At 42.8% G+C, this 23,570-nt stretch overlaps 1 protein-coding gene across 2 annotated transcripts in view; it reads left to right on the top strand.

Moving 5' to 3' along the window:
• Window positions 1-23,343, top strand: part of msna (moesin a) — a 38,337-nt gene extending 14,994 nt beyond the window's left edge. The window contains exons 1-13 of one of the 2 annotated variants that reach the window (XM_007893445.2): window positions 179-199; window positions 5,491-5,574; window positions 12,140-12,235; window positions 12,693-12,967; window positions 14,449-14,532; window positions 14,818-14,964; window positions 16,006-16,102; window positions 16,792-16,955; window positions 17,721-17,851; window positions 18,037-18,197; window positions 18,692-18,784; window positions 20,638-20,874; window positions 21,201-23,343. In XM_007893445.2, coding sequence (XP_007891636.1) covers window positions 194-199; window positions 5,491-5,574; window positions 12,140-12,235; window positions 12,693-12,967; window positions 14,449-14,532; window positions 14,818-14,964; window positions 16,006-16,102; window positions 16,792-16,955; window positions 17,721-17,851; window positions 18,037-18,197; window positions 18,692-18,784; window positions 20,638-20,874; window positions 21,201-21,365 — 1,740 coding nt within the window. In that variant the 5' untranslated portion in view covers window positions 179-193 and the 3' untranslated portion in view covers window positions 21,366-23,343. Of the gene's footprint in view, window positions 1-178; window positions 200-5,490; window positions 5,575-12,139; window positions 12,236-12,692; window positions 12,968-14,448; window positions 14,533-14,817; window positions 14,965-16,005; window positions 16,103-16,791; window positions 16,956-17,720; window positions 17,852-18,036; window positions 18,198-18,691; window positions 18,785-20,637; window positions 20,875-21,200 lie in introns of those variants that run through there. The other variant, XM_042345674.1, reaches the window with a different exon arrangement.
• Window positions 23,344-23,570: the final 227 nt, after the last annotated feature.

Here is a 23,570-nt window from a genome sequence, read left to right as displayed (position 1 = left end):
AATTGAATCCCTTCCCCGTAGGTTGGATTTATAGGCATGAATGGCTCCTTTAACAATGCCAAAATGGGGGAATAGTTTAATTAAGTGTAATCCTTACAAAAATTGCAAGCCTTTTCATGTGATCTGGTTGAGGCTGATTCTTGCTTGTTTGCAGGTTGGTTCTGGAGTTGAACCTTTAGCAAGACGCTACCAAATGTCTGTAAGTGTTGGGCAATTTTTTGATAAAACTTGATAGAAAATGCAGAGATCTTGCATTTCATCTTTTTAGGAAAAAATTGTGTTTTTCTCTTAGGGAGGGAGTGCTGGAGAACAGCAAGATTTGATGTGCTTTAAAGTATATTCTGAATGATTGAAATGTTGATGTCGGTATGTGCAAAGATCGTAAATATCCACAGAAATGTACAGTCGAACTGTAAAAATATAATAATCCTTGCGTGTGATATAGTGCCTTATCAGGTGAATTGACTGTATTTTGTGGGGGGAAACTAATCTATACTGGTAAGCACTTTTATTCAGTCTTGTGTGTCTGATGCTCAGCAAGTTCTTGCTCTTCTCTATTTTTTGGGAATGGATTCGTTTTGTAATCTATGCCTTGCCTGCTGCACCATATCACACTGGTGCGATCACGGATTAAAAGAAAGGTCGTCCCTCCAGAATATCCACCCCATTGACTTCCCACTTCAGCATTCAGCTGCTTCTTAAATTGGTGTCCTGGCCTCGATCACCCTTCCTTGGTAACCCGTTCCACCTGCTAATTAAACTGTGTAAAGAAATCTGTTCTGCCCTGATATTGTCCATTCTGAATCTATGCCATTGGCATGTCAAAGCATTCTTCTGTTTTCTCCTCTCTCCAGATTTACTACGGTACATTAGTGTGGTGTGATTTTGTGTATGTGTGTATGTATATATATATATATGTAATATTTACACACATATATAATCTGATAGACTGAAAGTGTTTTTTTTAATTGAGATCTGTAATGGAGGGGAAAAGAACTGACACTCAAACTTAACAGCATGTCCAGGATTACCCCTGCCCAGAACTCCGGGCGAACTTGTGTGCTCGCGTTTAAAATAGTCCACGATTGCTCTCCTAGAACTAATCTAACGCTGTGTAGAATTCCCTTTCAGTTGCACTTCATGGGGATTATTAGTGATGCTGTGACTCCATTTCTTATAAACTGCAAGTGTTGTCCTTCACATTTCCTTTATGTTTCAAAGCCAAATATACCTTCACAAAGATAGCTCCAAGGAAGGGCTAATTTTAACACACAGCGCTTGGAGAGGGTAACGAAAAATTGTACTTTTTTATTTTTTTTAAAAAAAAGGGAAAGGAAATGGGAGTGGTTTAATGCTCAAGCCACCTCTTAGTATTAAGCAATTCTCCCTCAACTTAATAGAGCCCAAGGATATCTTTTTAACATTTATTGGCGGAGCGGGCGAAGTGGGGGGAAGATTTTTTTTTGGATGAAGCAGCACAAATCCAGATGGCCAGATGCACAATTTCCCCTTGCAGTGACTTGAATTTCAGAGAGAGGAGAAACTCTTGACAGTCCATTGTTAGGATTCAGTAGAAGTCTTAGAATTTTTTTTAAAAAAAATACACACAGGCAGGTAGGAGGCAGCTTGTGAACCTTAGACTTGTATTGAACTTTTCTTTTTTTAAAAAAAAATACTTTCCTTGCAGTTGTTGCATTTAGCTTGGATGCGTATCACAGATAAACCCTCCCTTTTGCTGTTTCTAAAGGCCTTAACTTCTGTAGAAGCGTACAGGAATTGGCCTCTTTGTTCTATTAAAACCACAGCAGTGACTCTGCAGAAACTAGGTTTCGCGTCAGTCGGCCCCGCACCCCATTGCATCCGAGTCCTTTTGACTTTGACCAACGCCCTGTGACTGAAGTATCAACTGTATCGAGGGCAAAGTTTTAATCATGGTCAAGATTTCTTCCTGGGAGTAAGTTATGGTTCTTCCTCACCAGTAACCGTCCAGGGCTCTCACGTTGCGTTAAATGCATGGACAAGCACTGTTGATCATAGGGGTTAAGTGCGATCATTTGTTAGCTTGGATTCTAAATGAGCTGTTGGGTTGGGAGGGGAGGTTTTTGAGAAAAAAAAGAACTCAACAGGATTAACTCCTCAATGAGGTTTTTCTTTATTGACCTCTTTTAGTCTCCAGGCACTTAACTGCTATGTGCCCAATCAACTTCACAAACCTAACCCCACCCCCGAATCTCAGTACCTTGTCTCTTGTACTGGAAATTAATTGTGTAAAACTTGGGACATTGTTTGGGTTAGTCTTTAAAAGCCTATATGGTATTGGGGCTTGATCCAGTTGGCCCAATCTCCCATTTAATTTCCAGCGCTAGGCAAATGAACCATTCCCTTTTGTCACTCCTAGCTCAGCTATATTTGGAAATCTGCTTGACGTGGCTTTAAGAAGGAACTGCAGTTGAGCAATGGAAGTAGTCCAAGGTTTATGATGTTGGCTTAGTTTCCATAGACTATTTGTTCTGAGCAGACTGATCTGAATTTAATGAGTGAATGAAAATGTTTCACCCACAAAATAATAGTCAATTCACTTCACAGTCTATTCCGTGAAGCCCTTTGAGACGTTTCAAAGACGTGTCTTCCGCGCTGCATCTCACGGGATTGCACAAGTGACAGGAAGGTAGCAACGCTAATAACCATTCGCTTTCTTTCCTTCCTCCCCCCGTTGCAAAACCTGTGTCCGCCACTGCATTTAAAAATGCAAGCTGCTCCGTACATGAGCATTCCTAATGGCTATTTGAGTTTGTGCCTTCCACTATTTTGAAACGTAAGGCTTCTCTGAACAAATTAACTCCAGCAGAACTACTGATCCTGCCCTGAGCAGGAAATCTGGCCAGCGTGTGGGTAGAGAATCTAATTCTAGCTCTGCAGTTAAATGGTTTCTCACTTACCTTCCATTACCCCTCACACCCAGGGACACCAGCTGAAGAGACGTAAAATAAAAATAGTCTCGCTTTTCGTTTCCTGTTTTTAACCTGATAGCTGTGTGAAGTGAAGTGACTGCCTTGTGAGGCTAAATCAGTTGGTCTCTTTTTTTTCTCCCCTTCCCCCCCCCCCCCCGCCCACCACGGCATCTTTAGTGTTCACCTGAGCAGGCGCTGTTTATGTCTCATCTAAAGGACGGCACCACCGACAATACAGCCCTTTCTCTCTTTCCCCCCCCACCCCTCACTCCCCCACCCCCAATACTTCACTGGATCTCCAGTCTAGTCTTGAGATTCTAATCAAAAGGGTAAAGGAAACTTTTCATCAGCTAGGTATCTGTCTATTAGTTGGTACCTGCATGTTCCAATAGATGACTAGTTACTGTATTTGCTTAAAGTTGAAATGCAGTGCCCTCGTTGATTTAAGCAGCTCTGCAGGTCGATGCAATGCATGTTGCTGCAAGTCCTCCATGAACTGAAAGTATTTACCGAGCAGTGTCATCTACATCTAACGACTGTTAACATCTGTTGCGTGTCTGCACTAGTCAGTCCGCTTAAGGAACACGAGCGGTTCTGTTGCACAGTCGCCAGCCATATCCAGTCAAGTAATGGGGAGGGTTGATTTTTAAATATAAAATCTTTTCTTCACACTATAGTTTTTCTTTCTCGTTCTGCCATTTTGAGTGCTGGCCAAGAGTAGGATGGTCCAGATGTGTTTTACTCACTGCTGTTCTGCAGCTGCAGCTTTGGTTTAAAAGCACCAACAAGGAACCCATTATTTCTGACTTCTGAACGTGTGAACCTATTTCTATTAACTGCGTCCAAGTAAATTGGGAGTCGCTTCAGTGTTAGCTTGGCTCAGTTGGTAGCACTCTTGTAACTTCTGGGTCAGAAGGTTGTGAGTTCAAGCCATGAAGCGAGCGACCGGCTTTATTTGGCCAATTTTTGGCTAAAACGAAAGAAAGAAACTCCCTCAGTGTCGGCCCTTAGACTGTGAGATCGAAGTGCCCAACGTGGAGATTGAACCCAGAGCCTTCTGACGTGGAGCAGCAAGTAACCTCTGCTGATGAATTGAGACTGGGTTTTTAAAAAAATCAGTGATCTCTAGAGAATTGGACAGTTATGTTTGTTGGTTATTAAAGTAGCTTTCTTGAAATCCACACAGCGTAACATGATCTTTTGATGACTTCTGACTGAGCCACTGACCACATCTGGCCAAAAAGTGTTGCTTGACTCTCCTCTGGTCAATCTGAACTTCGACAAGCCTTTTGCTGCTGCAGATTGGTTTTTATTCTGATGAATGGTATAATAAAATGATAGTCTAATGGAGGAAAAACAACAAGCTGGAAATGATTAATTCTTGATGTGTCGCAAAGTTTGTAATCATTGACCGATTGCGTGCAAGCCACTTTGAGGCCATAATCCTGTAATGTATTAAAAGTTACTAATATAAAATACAAATTTTACATAAGTCTTCACACTTGACTGTATCTGCATTCATACCAGATGAAACCCCCAGCAACTTTTAAAAAGTCCTTGTTAATTGAAATTTTCGCATTTCACAGTTGATTGTATTTTCCATTCAGTTGATTTTTTTTTAAAAAAAGAAAATTCCTGCAATACACGGTAGCTCAGCTAAGTCTAGCCTAAAGCACGCCTTGCCATTTTAAGTTGTCAGTCGAGATGGAGGTTTCAACTGATTGTTTTTGCTTTCCATTGGCACTGGGTACTATCAAAGTCACATTCACTTTAATCTACTTTGATATAAAAGTCAGCACATCGAAGGTCACAATGAAATCCTTTAAACCCCAATTTTTTGTCTGACTCCCAAGGCAGGAAAGAAGCCTTTTTTTAAAAAAAACCTTTCTTTATAAATACATTTATATAACAAGTAGCCAAACTCGGCCGCTTTTAAACTTGTTCCACTATTTCTAATTCCTAAAAATCTGAAACCTCCCTTTGAATGCCACTTAGGAGTGCACACTTACTAGACAATCATTTTAGTGCTCTGTACGTGCAGTCTTTTAATGAATCTTTGAACCAGTCCCTACTCGTTACAGTCCATTTCCGCTTGTGCTGTACCCTTACACGTTGGATAAGAGTGCCACGAATGAGCAGTTACCAATGGAGTTAAGTTGGGTGGCAGGACAGTTCCAAAGTACTTTACAGAGACTATGAAGCACATCGGCCACAGTGATTTTCTTTGTTTCCGTTTATATCTGGTCCCCAGAGATCAGGCATCCCAAAAGGCTGCTCTGCCTTTGTTTTTACAGCCTCAAAACTGTTCACACCCTCCTCAGAAATGGCATTCGATGTTTCGTATGCAGTGAATGTGGCTATAACCGTATCTACACTGATGCCCTGAAGAAATGCAACATGCTAATGGACAAACTGCTGTGGGTGTATGTTTTGGGCTGCCAGGAAGAGGAATGTAACAGTTATACTACATTTAACTTTAAGCATTTTTAAAATTAACCAAACTTAATGTAAGTCTCTCTCTCTCTCTCCTTGTTAACAGATCAATGTGAGGGTTACCACTATGGACGCGGAGTTGGAGTTTGCCATCCAACCGAATACCACCGGCAAACAGCTCTTTGATCAGGTATGTTGAACTTTGAAAGCGCTACACTGTACGGCTGTCCTAGTTATCCGCACCTTTTTAGGATTCCTACGGGCCAACCTCCCCTTTTTAACCCCTCGTAAATTAACTTTTTTTAGTAGTAGTAGTTGGCATTTTCCTCTGCGCCCCACCCTCCCAACCGAGAAAAAACACCTTCTCCACTTTGTGAGATCCAGGAGATTTCACGTGTGAAGCATTGTTGTAGAAATGGCATCTGAGCCGCTCCATTGTTTCATCTGTGATAATAACTTATGCCTTCCTTTGTGGGTTGTTATCAGAGCTGTCAATCGAGGGGAAATTTTAGCTATCCTCTCAATCTTTCCACCCTCCCCCTCTGCATTTGGTCTGGGTGTATCTAGAGAAAGTGAAGCCAGTTACGCTTTTTTTTGAGGGGGGTGGCCAACTTTTGAGGATTTGTTACCGAGAAGCATTGACTGATGCGTTGGCAGCTGTTTGCCTTGCTATTCCTATCAGATAAATAATGGAGTGTGATGCAGAGGAACCTACTAGGCTTATTTAATAATAATAATAATGATCCTTGCATTTGATATAGCGCCTTATCAGATCTTTGCAATGTCTCAACGAGCTTCACAGAATATACCGTAAAGTGCATGTCTTAAAAAAGAAGGAGGTGGGGAGGGGGTGTTGTCTAGAGCTAACAGTAACTACACCCTTCCCTCAACCCTCTTGTATGAATCAATGAAAAATGTTTCCACACATGGCATCGGTTAAGTCAGTTGGATGAGGTTAGGATCCTGAATTGCCCTGGTGACATTTCATTGGCAGCCCTCTCCCCAGAACAAGAGGAGCTTTGCCATTTCCCGCGCTCTGTAAATTTTATTGTGACCTTTTTGGGCAGTGTAAAGAAAGGAACAAATCCCTTTTTTTAAAAATTTCAGTTGACTGAAGCTTATTTAAATTGGTTGACCCGTTTTAACCAAAGTACAGCCCGAATTGAAACCTAGGTCCCATACTTAAAGTATTTTAATACATTGCTTCAACTAGTTTTACATATTGGAAGTGTTCTCTGCCAGAGAAAAAAAAATGCTTTCAACTTTTTTTAAAAAAAACAACTTCCAAGTTTTTTTTACAGATGACAAGTTTAACTCTTCACCAACTTCTCTTCCCCCATGATTTGACATCAGCTTCACAGAATATATTGTGATATTTTGGGGGGATTATAACCTGTAGAAAGTGATCCGCCAATCGACTTAATAACCAGGTTCCTTCTTCCGAGATAAACAGAGGTGTGTGGAGTGAGGAAACTTGCCTAAGGTTTTGCCACGCCCAAGAACAACAACATCAACAACAAGACTCCATTTATAAAGCGCCTTTCACGTCAGGAGGACGTCCCAAGGCGCTGCACAGTTGGGTCATGACCCGAGCATTGGGGGGAAATGGTCAGGGTGAGGGGAGGGAAGGGAGGGAGCGAGGAGGGGGGAAATGGTCAGGGTGAGGGGAGGGAAGGGAGGGAGCGAGGAGGGGGAAGAGAGTCGAGAGGGGAGCTGAAGGCTCGGTCAAAGAGAAAGGTTTTGAGACCGGCCTTGAAGGAGGAGAGGGAGGAAGCGGCGAAGGCACTGGGGATGGAGTTCCAGAGCCTCGGGGCTGAGAGGCTGAAGGCCCGACCACCGATGGTAGGGCGGTTGGGGCGGGGGACGTGGAGCAGACCGGAGCCGGAGGAACGGAGGGTACGGCAGTTGGGTAGGGGGATAGTAGGTTGGAGAGGTAGGAGGGAGCAAGGCCGTGAATGGCCTTGTAGGTGAGGATGAGGATCTTGAAATCAATCCTCTGGGGGATGGGGAGCCAGTGGAGGCGAGCGAGGGTGGGAGTGATGTGGTCCCGAAGCCTGGTGCGGGACAGTACACGAGCTGCAGAGTTCTGAATGACCTGCAGTGTGGAGGGAGGTGGCGGGAAGGCCGGCGAGGAGAGAGTTCCCATAGTCCAGCCTTGAGGTGACAAAGGCGTGAACCAGGGTTTCCGCAGCGTGAGGGGTGAGGTAGTGCCGTAGTCTGGCGATGTTCCGGAGGGTTAAGAATTTAACCCTTGCCCTCTCGCTTGTGAGTCGAGCGTGCTAACCACTAAGCTACGGGACTCCACATGTGGAATGATTGATTCCTGTTCGTGCCTGTACCTGTTGCCAGAGAGTTTAGTATTCAAGGAGGCTGCCATCTACATACATCACTAACCACATTTGTCTGAGTAGCAGAATTGTCAAGTTCGGCAGCACTCTCGCCTCTGAAATCTGTAGCTTGTAGTTTGAAGCTCCACATCAGGACTTTAAACTCTCAGTCCAGCTTGAGTCTGTGGTCTAACGCTGCTGTATTTGTTCCTATGTTAGCTCAGCACAGGATTTAGTGTTTCCTCTTTCTTCTTTCTACCCCCACCCCCCACAATATCTGAATTGACATCTTCAGAGTTGAGAGTTTATTGCAGACCGCTGGGACGTCCACTCTGGTGCAGCTCACTCAGGAAGAATGCTTATTGAGCAGTGCTGGATATATCTGGCTTTGACCTTTCCCTTCTCCACCTCTTCCTTTTTCTGTTTCGCTGCACTCCCACCACTGCCAGAAAATCGAACAATTCCTGATGCGAATGGGGGAGTAGTCCGGTGATGCTGTTTTATATCCCGCTTTCTCCATCCCCAAGGTTCCTTTTCCAAAGAATTCTGCCTTTCCCTTATTGGAAACAGAATTTTTCCTGATGGAGAGGTGCAGGACCGTGGGTGGTGCTGGGACTCGGTGCTTCTGTTTTTACAGCTCAATAGCAGCTTTTGGGCTTTTTTTTAATGTTGCAACTTTGCTTCAGAGGGGGAAGGACAAATTATTTATAATTGCAGCAGAGAAATTCAGTCGAAGTTGTTAAGACTGTGCCAAGTCTAGTTTTTAAAAGCCTGTAGATTGTACGTGGGGAAAGAAAGTAAAATAAGCTTCATTGTCTTACGGTTCAGGGAAAGTTGAAGACTTTGCAGTGAGATTTAATTTCTTTAACTTGGTGAGAATTCGGGGAGCGTGTGGATCAATTCAGGGAGGAGTAGTGACTATCGTCTGTAAAGATATTGGGAGTGTTGGAACCGTGAGAGCATGGAAACCAAAGGATAAGCTGTCAGCTAATGGGCCTTTTGTGGGTTCCTAATGTACAGGAGAGATCTTTGATGGATAAACTCCCTTTCTGTTGATGACATGGTATCTTTAACGTCCACATGAGTAGACAGATAGCATCTCAGTTTAACCTCTCAACCAAAGGGGAATGCCTTTGATGTAGCTTTACCCCAGCATTTCATGTGAATCATCTCAGAGCCATAAATGATCTTGAACTGACAAACGTTCCAACTTAGCACACTTTGTTGCGGACAAGTGTACACTTGAAATGAATGTGAATGCAGCCACATGCACAGGAAGTGATTCAGCGAGAATTCCAATTCTAATACAGAATAGAGGAGCGGAGGGAGCGATGTGGAACAAGTACAGAATTGTCCATAATTAATTTTGCTACGTGGTAATTTGCTTCAGGGTGGCTGAGTGCCTTCAGCTGACGGTAGAACTGACGTAATGTGAAACTCGGAATAACCTTTTAACATACATGAACTTTTGCATGGGATAAACATCTCAAAGTGTGTCACCTTGATCATCGATAGCAAATTGCGCTTGCACATTATCTCACTCCTCGTGGAATATCTTGAAGCTTCATCATTGATGGGAAACACTGAACATGGATGAAATTCCTTCCTGTACAGCTTCTTTCCACGCCTTCCTTTCTTCTACTTTTGGGGAATGAGTAGATATGTCCATTGGATCCGGAGACAAACCCATTTGGTACTTAAATTACTAATTGTGTATCAACACCAATATTAATAAGAGCCACTTGCGTAATGGGTTTTCTGACAATCCCCACTATCGGGCACTGGCTACCAGACTTTAAGACTTTAATCTCCAGCGTGTACTACAGTACACAGCAAAGGTGTTGGAAAGCCTATAATATCAATAAACCAAGGAGAATTTAAAAAAAATTGAAAATTACAGGTAATAATCAGTTTTATAAATTGCTTTGTCATATCAGTGCCTTGAATAGCTTCACAGAAGTTTCTGTGAAGTGTAATTACTGCAATTCTAGATGAACATGGAGACCGATTTGCACATGACAATGTCCCAGAAGCGGGGCGGGGGGGTGCTTTGTTGGCCTGGACCAAAAAGGAAAAACTCCCATTTTTATTAGCGCCGTAGGACCTTTTGACAACCATGTGAGTGGGCAGGTGGGACCTTGAGGCTGAGGTCTAACTCTGTGGTATTTGGTTGGTTGATTTGTTTCATCTAAAGGGCAGCATCTCTGACAATGCAGGTTTTCCCCTAGCACTCCATTGGGATTGTCAGCCTAGTCTATGAGCTCGATATCCTGACGTCGTATTTCCACCCACAGCCTTCTGACTCAGTGTTATCAGCTGATTTCTGTTTTTATGACAGTCCTCCTCCAGGTTTTTGCTAATAGCCGGTGTCTTTTTACGCATTCAGTTACATAAAGCTATGGATTTCATGGGATGTTAATTTTATCTTGCAGACTGGATTAAACCTACTAACTCAGGCTCATAATGACAGGAGCAATACCTCCGAATCACTAAATTCCTGATTCAGAGTATTATCTGGGCTCCAGTGCAAAAACGCAAAAGCAAAATGTATTTAAATATATATGTTTTTTTTAAAATCCCCACACATAATTAGGGAATTTTCTCTGCTGTTAAAAGACAGGGAGCATGTATTTATGTGTAAGATCTTACATAATTAAGTCCCAACAAATTGTAAAAGGAAAAAATTTCGCCCACAAAATATACAGTATACAAAAAATATACACTTTACAATATATTCTGTAGCACTTTGAGACGTCTCAACGATGTGATAAGGTGCTATATCAAATGTTATTATTAATAAAACAAACTGCTTCTATCCTGACCAACCTGCTTCACTCCCCAACACTTTCAGTTCCGATTTTTCTTTAATATGGCTCTCCGTGGCCATAATCGAGTTCACAAACTGGAAAGTTCCACTAAATTGCCACATACACTTGGTAATGCAAAGCTTGTCAAAGGATATTGCACCTTATTTGCTGACCTTAATGATTTGCCTTCAAAATGCCAACCAGCAGAAAAACTTAGCTTTGGTGTCTGGGAGGGGGAGCGTATGAGTGACTCTTAGCTGATTGACTATTTTGGGGTATGGCAAAGTGCCAAGGTTATTGTAACAAACCTTTTTCACTATGTTGACTAATGCCTCATTGTGAAGAAATACCTCTTTGCACACAGTAGCTAACCATTTCCTGCCTCCATTAGGAGTGTCCCTCAAGCTCAAAGATCTGCCTGTGGCCAAATAAGGCCTGGTACTTTTGCTGACTGCTTCAGCCAAGAATATTAGTAATAAGCTGCCAAATTGACCAGACATTCCAGTCGCTTGTGTTATGTCTGAATGCGATGCGTTTGCATAGGTCATTGCACTTTAGAGTTAATTAAAATGCTGTGAAAGTGGAATGAGAGCGAGCATTGAACTGCCTTGATAGACCAGAGTCCACCCTCTTAACCCCTTCACTGTTCCACTCGACCGGATGCAAGAGCTTTGGCAAATTCCTGTAGATTGTTTTTTTTATTAAAAAAACAACCACATCGACTTCAAGAAAATATAACTGAATATCGGGGATGAGAATTTAAGCTGTTTGACCCTGGACTGTAGTGAGTAGAATGTGAAGGTGACACTGATGGAAGACAATGTTTGTACATTAGTCTGCCAAGGAACTTTGGGCACTACTTTCTCAGTTTTTATCTCTTTCTTCCCTGCCGTTGCTATTGCAAAACTACACCACTGGCTTGCTAACGAGATCAAAAGCTTGGTATTTAAATTCCCCCCCTCCCACCCCCCCACCATACACTGACGTCAGCTTTATGTGAAAGAGATCTCTCGCTGTGACTTGTTCTATGTGTAGAAAAGATGCAGGACCACAAGGTGACCTTCATCCCTACAGTGTTAGGGAAAAGGCGCACCATCTTTCAGACAGCTGGTTGCCAGGAAGGCCAGACAACCACTGCAAAAGCTGCCGCTCACTTTCCCTGTACTTTGTGTCATGAAGTGAGCATGAGGTTACAATTGGCAGAGTCGGGTCTGAGGGGGCAATGCTCGTGTGAGAGGTTTGGAAATTCACACTTACCCAGGAACAATAAGTCCAATGTTAGGGTCTCTGCTGACTCTATACACACACGTTGGAATATCCTGCAGGCAGATCTTTTTGAACGGGCTTTCAGACGCCTTTATTTTTCTCTCCCCGCCCTCTCCAGCTCAGATTCCCAATCCACTATGTCAAGTGCTTTGAGACATTCTCCTGATATAAAAGGTGCTTTGTAAACTCGTAACTCTTTCAATCTGGTTATTTTATCTGAATCTGATCAGTATGTTTTTAAACTTCACGTGCTGTACCTGAGTCCTGTACTAGGAGTTGAGCTTTTCTTTGTGAGCTTTGACATGAGCTGTTTATGTCCGTTTTCACCTCTGATTCTGGTTTATTTCCACACCAGGTTGTGAAGACAGTCGGGCTCCGTGAGGTCTGGTTCTTCGGGCTTCAGTACCAAGATACAAAGGGCTTCTCCACCTGGCTCAAACTTAACAAGAAGGTTTGTAACCATATTTGAGCTCTGTATTGATCGACGCACTGCCGTGCTGTGTTAGAGGGGTTCATTAACCAGATGTGTGTCTATCCGCAAAGGACGAGGTTCCAGCTCAGTAAAGCCTTGACCTTTTTCATATGAATAAATGTGGAACATCAAAGTTGTAAGCTGTTTATTTCAATGATTTGTTTTTTTATATATATTAAACCATAGTAACTTGCAGCACAGAAAGAGGTTATTTGGGCTGATACTTTGAAAGTTATCAACCTTTTCCCTTGCCCCTTGTTTCTTCTTTTCAGATATTTATATAATTCCCACTAAAAAGCTAATACAGTTTCTGCCTTGACTACAGCTCCAGGTAGCAGAGGAGTTTTCCTCCTCCTTCCCCCACCACCCTTCCTCGTTCTTAGTCGGCCTAAATCATCCGAGTTGCTCAGCTTTTGACTTCAATCCTTCTCCTCAGGTAACTCAGCAAGACGTCCGGAAGGAAAGCCCATTGCTGTTCAAGTTCAGAGCAAAGTTCTTCCCCGAGGACGTGTCGGAGGAACTGATTCAGGAGATCACCCAGCGCCTCTTCTTCCTTCAAGTGAAGGAAGGGATTCTGAACGACGACATCTACTGTCCCCCGGAGACCGCGGTGCTGCTGGCCTCTTACGCGGTGCAGGTCAAACACGGAGACTTCAGCAAAGATGCTCACAAAGCGGGTTACCTGACAAACGATCGTCTTCTCCCCCAGCGGTAAGTCCTGGCTCCTCGTTTTCTCCTATCCAAGGTGCTGGCTCTTCCCAATACCCAGACCACGATTGGCCCCATCAGGCGGTTGGACATCACAGTGGAGTCTGATCGTGTTGTCGCCCAATGCCAGCAAATTCAATCCAGAGTCGGATAATAATAATAATCCTTGCATTTGATACGGCGCCTTATCACGCCTTCGAGATATCTCAAAGCGCTTCACAGAATATACTGTAAAGTGAATTGATTGTATGATTTATATAGTTTTTTTACAAAGGCAAATTAGACGTCGAGGATTGCTTTGCTTCCCAGGCCACATGGAACCTGATTAATCTCTTTCTGTCCTGAATCCTCCTATTTTGACTCTAATTCAGTTTTCAACATGGGTCACTTGATCACAGTAAGTTAGTAGTGGGACCTTGTATCTGGGAACAGTCAAGACCACTTTTATTTTTGTTGTTGTTAGACTAGAAAACATAAATGCTGTTTTTTTTATTACAAGTCCTGGCCACACATGGGTCAGTGGCCTTGATTTTTGGATGAGCTGAGTTTGGGCTTTTCTGTGCAGTAATCCTATCGCTGTGATGATGCAGACAAATCGGGGACTGAGAAATCGTGCCCAGGAATGTTGTGGTGAAGTGCCCAGCTGCCTGGACACAATCCAGTTCCCTTCTTTTTAGGGATGAGCCACAATAAACAGCTTCCAGCCCCTAATTATCGCGTGCAATTGTTAAACTGCTCTGTAAATTATGAACAAATTTAGACTCTTAAAACATGAGTGAGAACATTTTCCAAATTCCTTCCGAAGCTTGTGTCTGGGCATTAAGCATACTTGTAGCAGGATTTTGAGGGCATTATTTAATAGTATATGCTTGTATTTGATACAGCGTCTTTCATGTCAGGAGGACGTTTTGAAACATTTCACACGACTTGCTGCTTTTTTTGTAAGCGAACGTGAATGCAATATATTATTATTATTGTGTACCATTTTTGAAATGCTTCATTCAGTTTCCAATGCCGTTCTCTGACTTTGAGCATGGATATGAGCATTTGTAGTGCTGTATTCAAAATTGGCTGCCACATTGGCCTCCAAAATAGTCATTACATTTGAGGCTTCCTGCTGAAGTGAAAGGTGCTACATCAAAATGCAAGGATAATTTTCTTCACAGCTCTCCAGTTTCCTTAACTAACGGAACGCCAAAGGGTGGGCAGGTCAACCAACGATCCTTGGGCATTTCTCAAACAGTCACCCCACCACCAACTAAATTATTTCCTGTATTACATGTCTAATACTTTTGCACAGAATGTAATTTAATTGAAAAAGCTACTGGATCCTGCTGATCTGAATAAGATTAATGGTGTACTGTAAATGTGGCTGAAATATCTAATAGTTATGTAATTCCAATGAAATACAGACTGGATTGGGAGCTTATTGCCTGTTCTACAGTAAGGTTCTATGTCACTGTTTATATTTCTGTCTTCTTCAGTGTTCTGGAACAACACAAGCTGAACAAAGAACAGTGGGAGGACCGGATCCAGATCTGGCATGAGGAGCACCGAGGAATGCTCAGGTAATGCCAGTGTTTGCGAGTTAAACCCTTTTCGCATCGCAGATTAAAGGAAGTCAATTAAGAAGATCTTTCTCAAAACTCAATGAACCCTCCACTTTGCTGATTAACTTTGACCAGAGGAATGTCACCCCTTCGGGTTCTCCTGTTGAGAACCAGCGAACTTTTAATCTTCCACGTGTACAGACGGCAAAGATCAATTGTGTATTTTTCTCTCCCTTTCCTCCACCTCGCGCGGTTAGATCTGTATAGTTCATTTTTAACACTGAGTCCTGCTTTCACTGACAGGGAGGATGCCATGATGGAGTACCTGAAAATTGCTCAGGATCTTGAGATGTATGGCGTTAACTATTTTGACATCAAAAACAAAAAGGGCTCGGAGCTGTGGCTAGGAGTAGATGCTCTGGGACTCAATATCTACGAGCACGATGACAGGTAAACTACCCCACTTTGAATAAACGTGGGTTACATTTATTTACAGAGCATGTGGCTCCTCCAGTCATCGTTAATTGCAGTGTAAGCTGACAGTCGATAATTCAGTTTGAATTGCATCGGGTTGAAAAGGTTTGCGATCGCAATGATTTCAAAAATAAACCACTTATTATGAGACGTGTGTTGCTTTGGGGCATTGAGTGACAAAACTGCAAGTTGTTCTAAATGGATGATGAAGAAACCTATGTAATAGCTTCTGTGTTGTGGAATCTTCGTGACAACACACACTCAACGGATCCCAGTTCAGTCTCCCTCAGGACAGTACAAGGGAACCTTTTTCTACACATTGGCCATCCCACACCATCCCAAGAGCACTCGCTTTGCAAGCGAGACACCTGAGTTCAATTCCAGGCAGAGGGCGAAACCTTGGGCAAGTTTCCTTACTCCACACAGAGCCTAATAATAATCCCTCCAAAACAAAACAATAATAAATTGGTCATTTTCAATCTATGCTGTTTGTGGGACTCTGCTGTGCGCAATTGGCTGCCGTGTTTGCCCACAAATATACAGTCAATTCACTTTACAGTTTATTCTGTGAAGCGCTTTGGGACGTCTAGAAGACGTGAAAAGCGCTATATCAAATGCAAGGATTATTATTATTAAAGCTGCGACATGGAATTAAGATCTTTTCACTTTGCTTCCATTGTGGACTAGTCTGTACCCTCCCAAGTGTGTTTGATCGCAATGCTTTAAAAGTCCAGTTATAGCTTTTCCATCCAAGGAGGCTGTTTGCAGTGACTTTAATATTGAACCTCCCTAGATTATATTCTGTAATGAACTAGAGTGCACCAAGCCAACGATAGAAAATAAATCTATTATTTAAAATGTATGACGGATTTTCTCACCTGCTCATATTTAGTGAAGAATAATTGTATTATTTGCAGACCCAAGAATTATCTTTATTTGTGGTGGGAGAACAGTTTCTCCTGTGTTTCTAACAGGTGATCTCACACGTTTTTCTTTCCTTTTTTATTTTAAACCAAGGTTGACTCCCAAGATTGGATTCCCGTGGAGTGAAATTCGAAACATTTCATTTAACGACAAGAAGTTTGTTATCAAACCAATTGATAAAAAAGCTCCAGTAAGTACATGGGATCGTCAAACTGATAGTTGATAAATTTCTAAAATGGAGGGGGGGGGGATTATATTTATCAGTATATTGGCAGCGTGTGTATGTCAGTGTTACTAATTGAACTTTGTTTATGGTTATAGAACTAATACAGAGAGATAAGCTGATAACTATTCCAGTCCTAGACTACCTGATAAAACACCAGCATTCATGCCGAGGGTTTACAGCGCTGCTACAGACACAACAATGGCTCTACTGTCTATTTCCTTCCTGTGTCCGGACCCTTTTTCCACCAGATTTGTCAGTCGCCTTTTTATCAAATTGAGGTCCGTGGTTGGGAGTGACGCTCTTCATTTTGCTTGACATTTGGCCAACGAGCAACAACAACAAAATGAATTTATAAAGCGCCTTTCACGTCAGGAGGACGTCCCAAGGCGCTAGCACGATGAATGGCACATGCCGTTACGTTGAATGAATAGTGTCGTCCTCCTTTGTTATGACGTGGGATCTCTAGTTTGTCTGTGTTCGGCTCCCCACTCAAAAGGGAATGTGACGTAGGAAGAGGGTGGAGGGGGCGAAGAAACCTTAAAGCCAGTGTTCAGATAGCATTGTTAAGCCACTGGTGCCTAGGACATAGTCTACAGTTTCATTTGATGCTTCGTTCCATTGAGTCACCGATCTTCCATTTTTTACGTTCGCAGGATTTTGTCTTCCTCGCACCCCGTCTCCGTATTAACAAACGCATCTTAGCACTGTGCATGGGAAACCACGAGCTGTACATGCGCAGACGTAAACCAGACACTATTGAAGTTCAGCAGATGAAGGCCCAGGCCAGAGAGGAGAAGCACCAGAAACAGCTCGACAGGTCAGAAATCCTTATGGGATTAAAGAGCAAAGTTGTCCTTTGAACGTCAGGGTTATGGCTTTGCACGTTTTGCTGTGATCTGGTTTTCTCATGATTTTTTATTAATCCTACCTCTTTCTTCAGCATCTCCTGCACTTTTCAGCAAACTGCTATATACTGCACCTCATTCATTGCTCCAGGACTGGCCATATTGAATCTTGGAGCAATTGAGACTGATTTTTTTCCTCTTGTTTTGTTATTCTTTCGAAAAGATTCCAGTGTTTTCCACTTCTGTGCGTCAAGTATCCACATTCACTGGACCTGTTGATTGATATATTGGTTTAATTGGATGCCTTATTTTCCTTATTCGATTAAACCTTAGCGTCCCAGAGCACTTGAAAGTGGTGGAGTCTGACACTGTCATACCTATCCTGCACACCTGTCCATACTCTTTATTCCCCCCTCTCCCCTTCCCCCCCCCCCCCAACAATATAATATGGCTCTGGCATTATGGAGATCCCACAACCTGGCATGTGCATCAGGCTTTCTTAATTGCTCCTTGTTCTCACCTCTCATCCCTCTCCTCCTTCAACTCCCATCTCCAGACCTTTCTCTTTGACCTTGCCTTCGGCCACACTCCCTCCCCTACTCCACCTACCTTCCAACCCTCTCGATTCCAAATCCTCAGCTCAGGTGGAAACACTTCACTGTTCAGCGCCGTGGGACGTCCTTCCGATGTGAACGGCGCCATGTAGGTGTAATTTGTTGTTGTTCTGGTTTGTGTAGAGCACAGCTGGAAAATGAGAAGAAAAAGAGGGAGCAGGCAGAGAAAGATAGAGAGAAGATCGAACGAGAGAAGGATGAATTGATGGAAAAGCTGAAGCAAATTGAAGAACAAACTTTGAAAGCTCAAAAAGGTAATGTTGTTGTCGTTGCTGTTTACAAGCAAGACCTTTTCTCCAAAGCCTATTCAGCATTTATTTTCGGTCATTTTTCTGCCGATATGAAGAAGGGGTTTAGCTCCTTCCTTTCACTCCTAGTTGAATGCAGTTCCACAGGAAACGGGAGCCCAAGTAACCTTGTTTTGTCTTGCGTCCTCTAGAACTGGAAGAGCAGACCCGCAGAGCACTAGAGCTGGAGCAGGAGAGGAAACGTTCTCAGGAAGAGGCCGAGCGAATAGAACAGGACCGCAAGGCTGCAGAGGAGGAGAAGGATGCCTTGATTAAGCAGTCTGAAAACCAGCAGAAGAATCAGGAGGAACTGGTAAAAGCCTACAACAACAACTTGCACTTACTTAGTGCCCTCCACGCAGGGTAGAGTCTCAGAGCGCTTAACAGTGGCTGATCCTGAGCCGGTGGGGGGTGTTTCAAAAAGGGGAGAGGGGGCAAGGCAGAGGGATTGAGGGAGAGTGTTCCAGAGTTTTGCGGGCATAGTGGCTGAATGCCACAACCTCCAATGGTGGAGCGGAGGGCGCGAGGGGCAAGCAGGAGGCCGGTGCCAGTCGAGTGGCGGTGACTGGTGGTGGATTGGGGAGGGAGGAGGTCGAAGAGTAGACTAATGTAATCAACTCCCCGGAGCTCTTGATAACGTATCTTAACTTGAATTCAGTACTTTAGGAACCATGTGATGTGAGTTTTAGAAAAGACCTACCAACCAAGTGATTATTTCCCCAAGAGAGAGAGAGGGGTGGTGGGGGAGAGATGCAGCATTTGAAAGACGTGGTAAAGTAACTGCGGATCTTTTTCCTTTCCTCGTAGGCTTTAGAACTCTCAGCCCTGTCTTCCAAAATCGCCCAGCTGGAGATGACAAAGCAGAAGAAGGAAGATGAAGCCATTGAATGGCAGAAGAAGGTGAGGCTGGACATTTTTCATCCATTCCAAGAGCTGTTGGAATAGTGCCAAGTTCACACATTTCCATTCTGAATTTGGTGCATCGTGGTTTCCAAATTTTGGACTTTCTGGATTTGAGTACTTTTATTTAACCTGAATTGAGTGCAACTCCTTTTACTGGCCCAAGTTGGGGACGTTCAATGAAGACCACATCACCTGGTAGCGAGTGGGTTAATGCTTTCCCCTCGCAGTAAACTGCTGATAGTTGGGATCTGTATGCTATACAATAGCTTCCTCTATTTGCAATGCCTGACATGCGTATCTAGGTTATTCTAGGTTATTCTCTTTGACCGTGTCTTTAGCTCCCCTCTCGACTCTCTTCCCCCTCCTCGCTCCCTCCCTTCCCACCCCTCACCATTTCCCCCCATCCTCACTCCCTCCCTTCCCTCCCCTCACCCTGACCATTTCCCCCTGCTTGGGTCCTGACCCAACTGTGCAGCGCCTTGGGACGTCCTCCTGACGTGAAAGGCGCTTTATAAATGGAATCTTGTTGTTGTTGTTATTTGTCTGCACGCTCTTAAGGGCCTTAAACTGGGGGGAAACAAATGCTGTTTGGGAAGAGGTGCCATTGTGACTTTTCTTCTTGGTTCATCTGCATTAAGCGGATCAGTCCAGCCTGCAGTATATTCTCCGATGAGTTGACTCCAATAATAATAATAATCCTTGCATTTGATAATAGCGCCTTATCGCATCTTCTAGACGTCTCAAAGCGCTTCACAGAATATACTGTAAAGTGAATTGACTGTATATTTGTGGGAGAAAAGCGTAGGCAGCCAATTACGCACAGCCGTGTCCCACAAACAGTCGTGGATTGAAGTGACCAATTAATTTTTTTTCTTGAGGGATTATTATGAGACGTGTGGAGTAAGGAAACTTGCCCAAGGCTTCACCCTGCCGGGAAATGAACCCAGGTCTCTCTCGTGAGAGGCGAGTGCTCTAACCAGTGAGCTACAGGACTCCACAATGCCATCTTTATATGAGACTTTCACATCAATCAGTAAATTCTGCTAAAACCATGGGTTCAAGACGTCACACTGATGTCTTTAGGCCTCTCTGCAAAAAAAAAAAATCTAAAAAATGCCTCTAGGAGGTTTTGGAACAAAATCCACTCGCATCAGCTGAACCAGAACTCAGCCCAGTGCGGTCGGTATTGATGACACATCATCTTGTTATCAAGAGTTCATTTAGCATTTAGATCCCATTGGCACTATTTGAAAAGAAAAGGAAGTTTCTCCTGGTCGACAATCTAAATCTAAAATTGGTAATTTCACTTCAAGGCTGTTTTGTGGGGTGTTGCAGTGTCCAAATTGGCTTCTGAGTTCAACCACAAAATCTACACTACACAGTGAAGCCTGTGAAGAAATGCTTCGAGATGGCCTCCTGATATGAAAGGGGCATGACCTAAACCACGACTGATTATTTACTAAAAAAAATCTAGACGTCTCAAAGCGCTTCACAGAGTAAACTGTTCAGTGAATTGACTCCATACCTTGTGGGCGAAACTCGGCAGCCAATTGCGCACAGCAGTATGTCCCGCTTGTGGATTAAGTGACCACATTTTTTTTGAGGGATTATTACCTCTAGAAAGCAATCCTCCAATTGACTAATAACCAGGTTCCTACTTACTGCTAGGTAAACAGGCATATGGAGAAAGGAGATTTGCCTAAGGTTTCGCCCTGCCCGGGAATCGTACCCGGTTTCTCTCGGCTTATGAGGCGAGCGTGTCGACCACTACTTTTACCGGTTACAATCATCGGATAACGAATCTAATTTGAAGTCTCCTTATTAACTTCCGAACGTTTCTTTTGTCACAGGCTGAGGTGGTGCAGCAAGATCTGGAGAAGACCAAAGAGGAGCTGAAATCGGCCACGTGCCCACCACCCACCCAGGTGATCATCCTGCAGGCTGAGAACGATCACGGGGACGAGCACGATGAGAACAGTGCGGAGGCTAGTGCCGAGCTTTCCTCTGAGGGAACCACTAAAGACCGCAGCGAGGAGGAGCGCATGACCGAGGCCGAGAAGAACGTGCGTGTGCAGAGGCAGCTGCTGGTAAGTTTTTTTTTAAGTACCAGCTTTTGAGCCGGAGAGCATCACGTAGAATGAATCTTCTTTTGATTGAATCGAACCAGAGTTTTGTGGCAACCGTACATCCAGTTAATGTTACTTTCTTGTGGTTTTCTGTAATCGAGCACTTGTGCATTAATAGCTATAATGGAAGTAGAATTGCAGACGGTAAATTTCGATTTAAATGAACTCTGCCATAGTTTGTTGGGCAAATTGGCTGAAATTTTAAAAGCACTACCCAATCGCGATGACAAAGTTGTGATTTTTTTTTCTCCCCCCCCCCCCCCCCCCCCCTCCACCTCTCTTTTCAGACATTGACTTCAGAGTTGGCCCAGGCACGAGACGAGACGAAGAAAACCCAAAACGATATCTTGCACGCGGAGAACGTGAAGGCCGGGCGCGACAAATACAAAACCTTGAGGCAGATCCGGCAAGGCAACACGAAGCAGCGCATCGATGAGTTTGAGTCCATGTGAGGTTCCGAGACGTGCTTTCGGCCACTACAGAGGAGTGAATTTGGTTTTGTCGCAAGCTGCAGAGAAGCCCCATTCTACAGCACGTCAGCATCCAGCAGAATCTGGAGCAGAAACAGAGTTGTATCCGATTGTTCCTCAGTTCTGAAGTCTAGTCTAGCACAAAATGTAGTCCTTGATTGCAGAGTTGCACATCTTTTTGGCTTATGGTTGTTTTAGAGCTTGTCCCTTTTTAAGCTTACGTGAATTGCATTTCCTAACTCTCCAAACCCACCCAAATGCCATTTTTTTTTTCTCTCACGTCAACTCTTCACGATTTAAACTAACAAACTTGACTATTTCCATTAACTTATATTGACCTATCGTTTTTCAAAAAAAAAGATTGTAGCCCACATTTTGTTTTTTAAAAAAAAATAAGATATTACACTGAAATTGATGACTAAATTAGATCACCACAATAATAGAGGCTTTAGGTGACTTAATTGTTCGGTTATTGGTTATTTAGTCGAGTGTTCTTTCCTTTTTGATGTTGTTCACTTTTGCACTGTGGGTTCAAGCAGAACAGTTAATGGGGCAAAAATGAATCGGGTGGGGGGGAGGGAGGAAATAGTTGTGAAAAAAACAACTTTCAAATTTGTGTTTGAATCATTTTAAACAAAGTGCCAAGAAAAATGAGCAAATCTCTTGAGATCCCGAGCTCCATCAGTCTGCCATGCCATTGTGAATTTAACACTTTTAAAATTCTCAAATGGGAAGCTCTTCGATTTTGTGAAACTAACTTTACAGCTGGAAATAATAGAAACTATTTAAAGATCCCGAGTATTTCTGCTTCATGCATATACACCGTAGCCTTAAGACCATCATCTCACTCGTAGGATTAGTAAAAAAAAATGTTTTTTTTTTGTATTCTGTAAAACGGCATATACTTCGACTGTGGAAAATATTGATTGTACTACTAATAAAGGATTTATTTTGGAATTTCAAGTGTATCTGTAAGGGAGAGAGCGATGTGATTATTCCCCCACAGCTAGTCGAAATCATCCAGAGAGAGCAGTACCTGGGAGGGAGCAGTTACTACCTCATTACGTGCAGTTTGGTGGTTTAGCTCTGGTTCATTTCAGATTTCGTCCCACCAGCGGGGTGGCTAAACTGCAGTATTAAAAGCACCGCCATTTCCTTTTAACGGACAGCTCTATCCTTTGGCTTTTTGAAGTGTGTATGGATCAAGATTTCCAGCTTACCACTGAATGCTTGAAACCATACTTTTTATTTTAAGTCCGTGAGCACTCTTGACAAAATGTTAATTGCGGATCTTGTTACCTGAACTTCATATTTAAAATTGAAAACTCTGTTGGGGGCTGTTGTGTTGAGTGTCACTTTTTTTTTAGGAAAAAACAATGAAAATGCCAAAAAACATTATATTTACAGTGTTATCTGTACCTGTATTAATGTTTGTAACCATGTTTACTCCTTATGTAGTTGGTTTCTCCTTTTTTCCTTATAGTATTATACTCAATTTATTTACTTTGAACTTCAAAAACAACTATCTATGCAAAGTAGGAAGAGCAAATTTATTTAGAAGTTTTTTTTTCTTTTCCGTACCTGTTTGTTCACAGAGTATTGATGCTTGTGAAGGCATTTTATAATTTGCAGGAGAATCAATTAAGAACTCGCAGTATTATATTAAAAGAGAATTGTTGATTTGTATTAAAAAAAGTTCATCTTCCTGGTTTCAATGTCACTGTATAACGAGCAATTCTTTATATAGTTAACAATGCTGTGGAGCTTGTTAGCATTCGCTGCTTATTCATATTCTGTGTTGTAAATTAAGTAGGAAATTGGCCAGTGTAAATTTCTTCTTGCTAGTGAAATCTATTTGCTATTTAACTAGTTACAAATGGGATCTCGGTAACAAAATATTTTGCTGTTCTGGATTTGTATTCCTTTCACCTTTGTGCTAATAAATTTTCATAAAGTCAAACTTTGTTTCCCCCTCATGTTTATTGAAGCCGTTTTTGTGAAAGATTTGAATTATTTTCTGATGCAAATTAGCTATTAATTGGAGTGGGGGATGGATTCCTTATCTCCACTACACTAGTGTGTGTGTGTGTGTGTGTGTGTGTATACATCATGATTCATCTCAGGTGACCAAAGATTGTGAAACAGTAAAGGGTTGCCAATTGGAAGAGTCAACAGCTGAAAACACAA

The sequence above is a fragment of the Callorhinchus milii genome, unplaced genomic scaffold (genome assembly GCF_018977255.1).
Source record: "Callorhinchus milii isolate IMCB2004 unplaced genomic scaffold, IMCB_Cmil_1.0 Scaffold72, whole genome shotgun sequence".
Taxonomy (NCBI): Eukaryota; Metazoa; Chordata; class Chondrichthyes; order Chimaeriformes; family Callorhinchidae; genus Callorhinchus; species Callorhinchus milii.
This window is presented reverse-complemented; position numbering and strand designations above follow the sequence as displayed.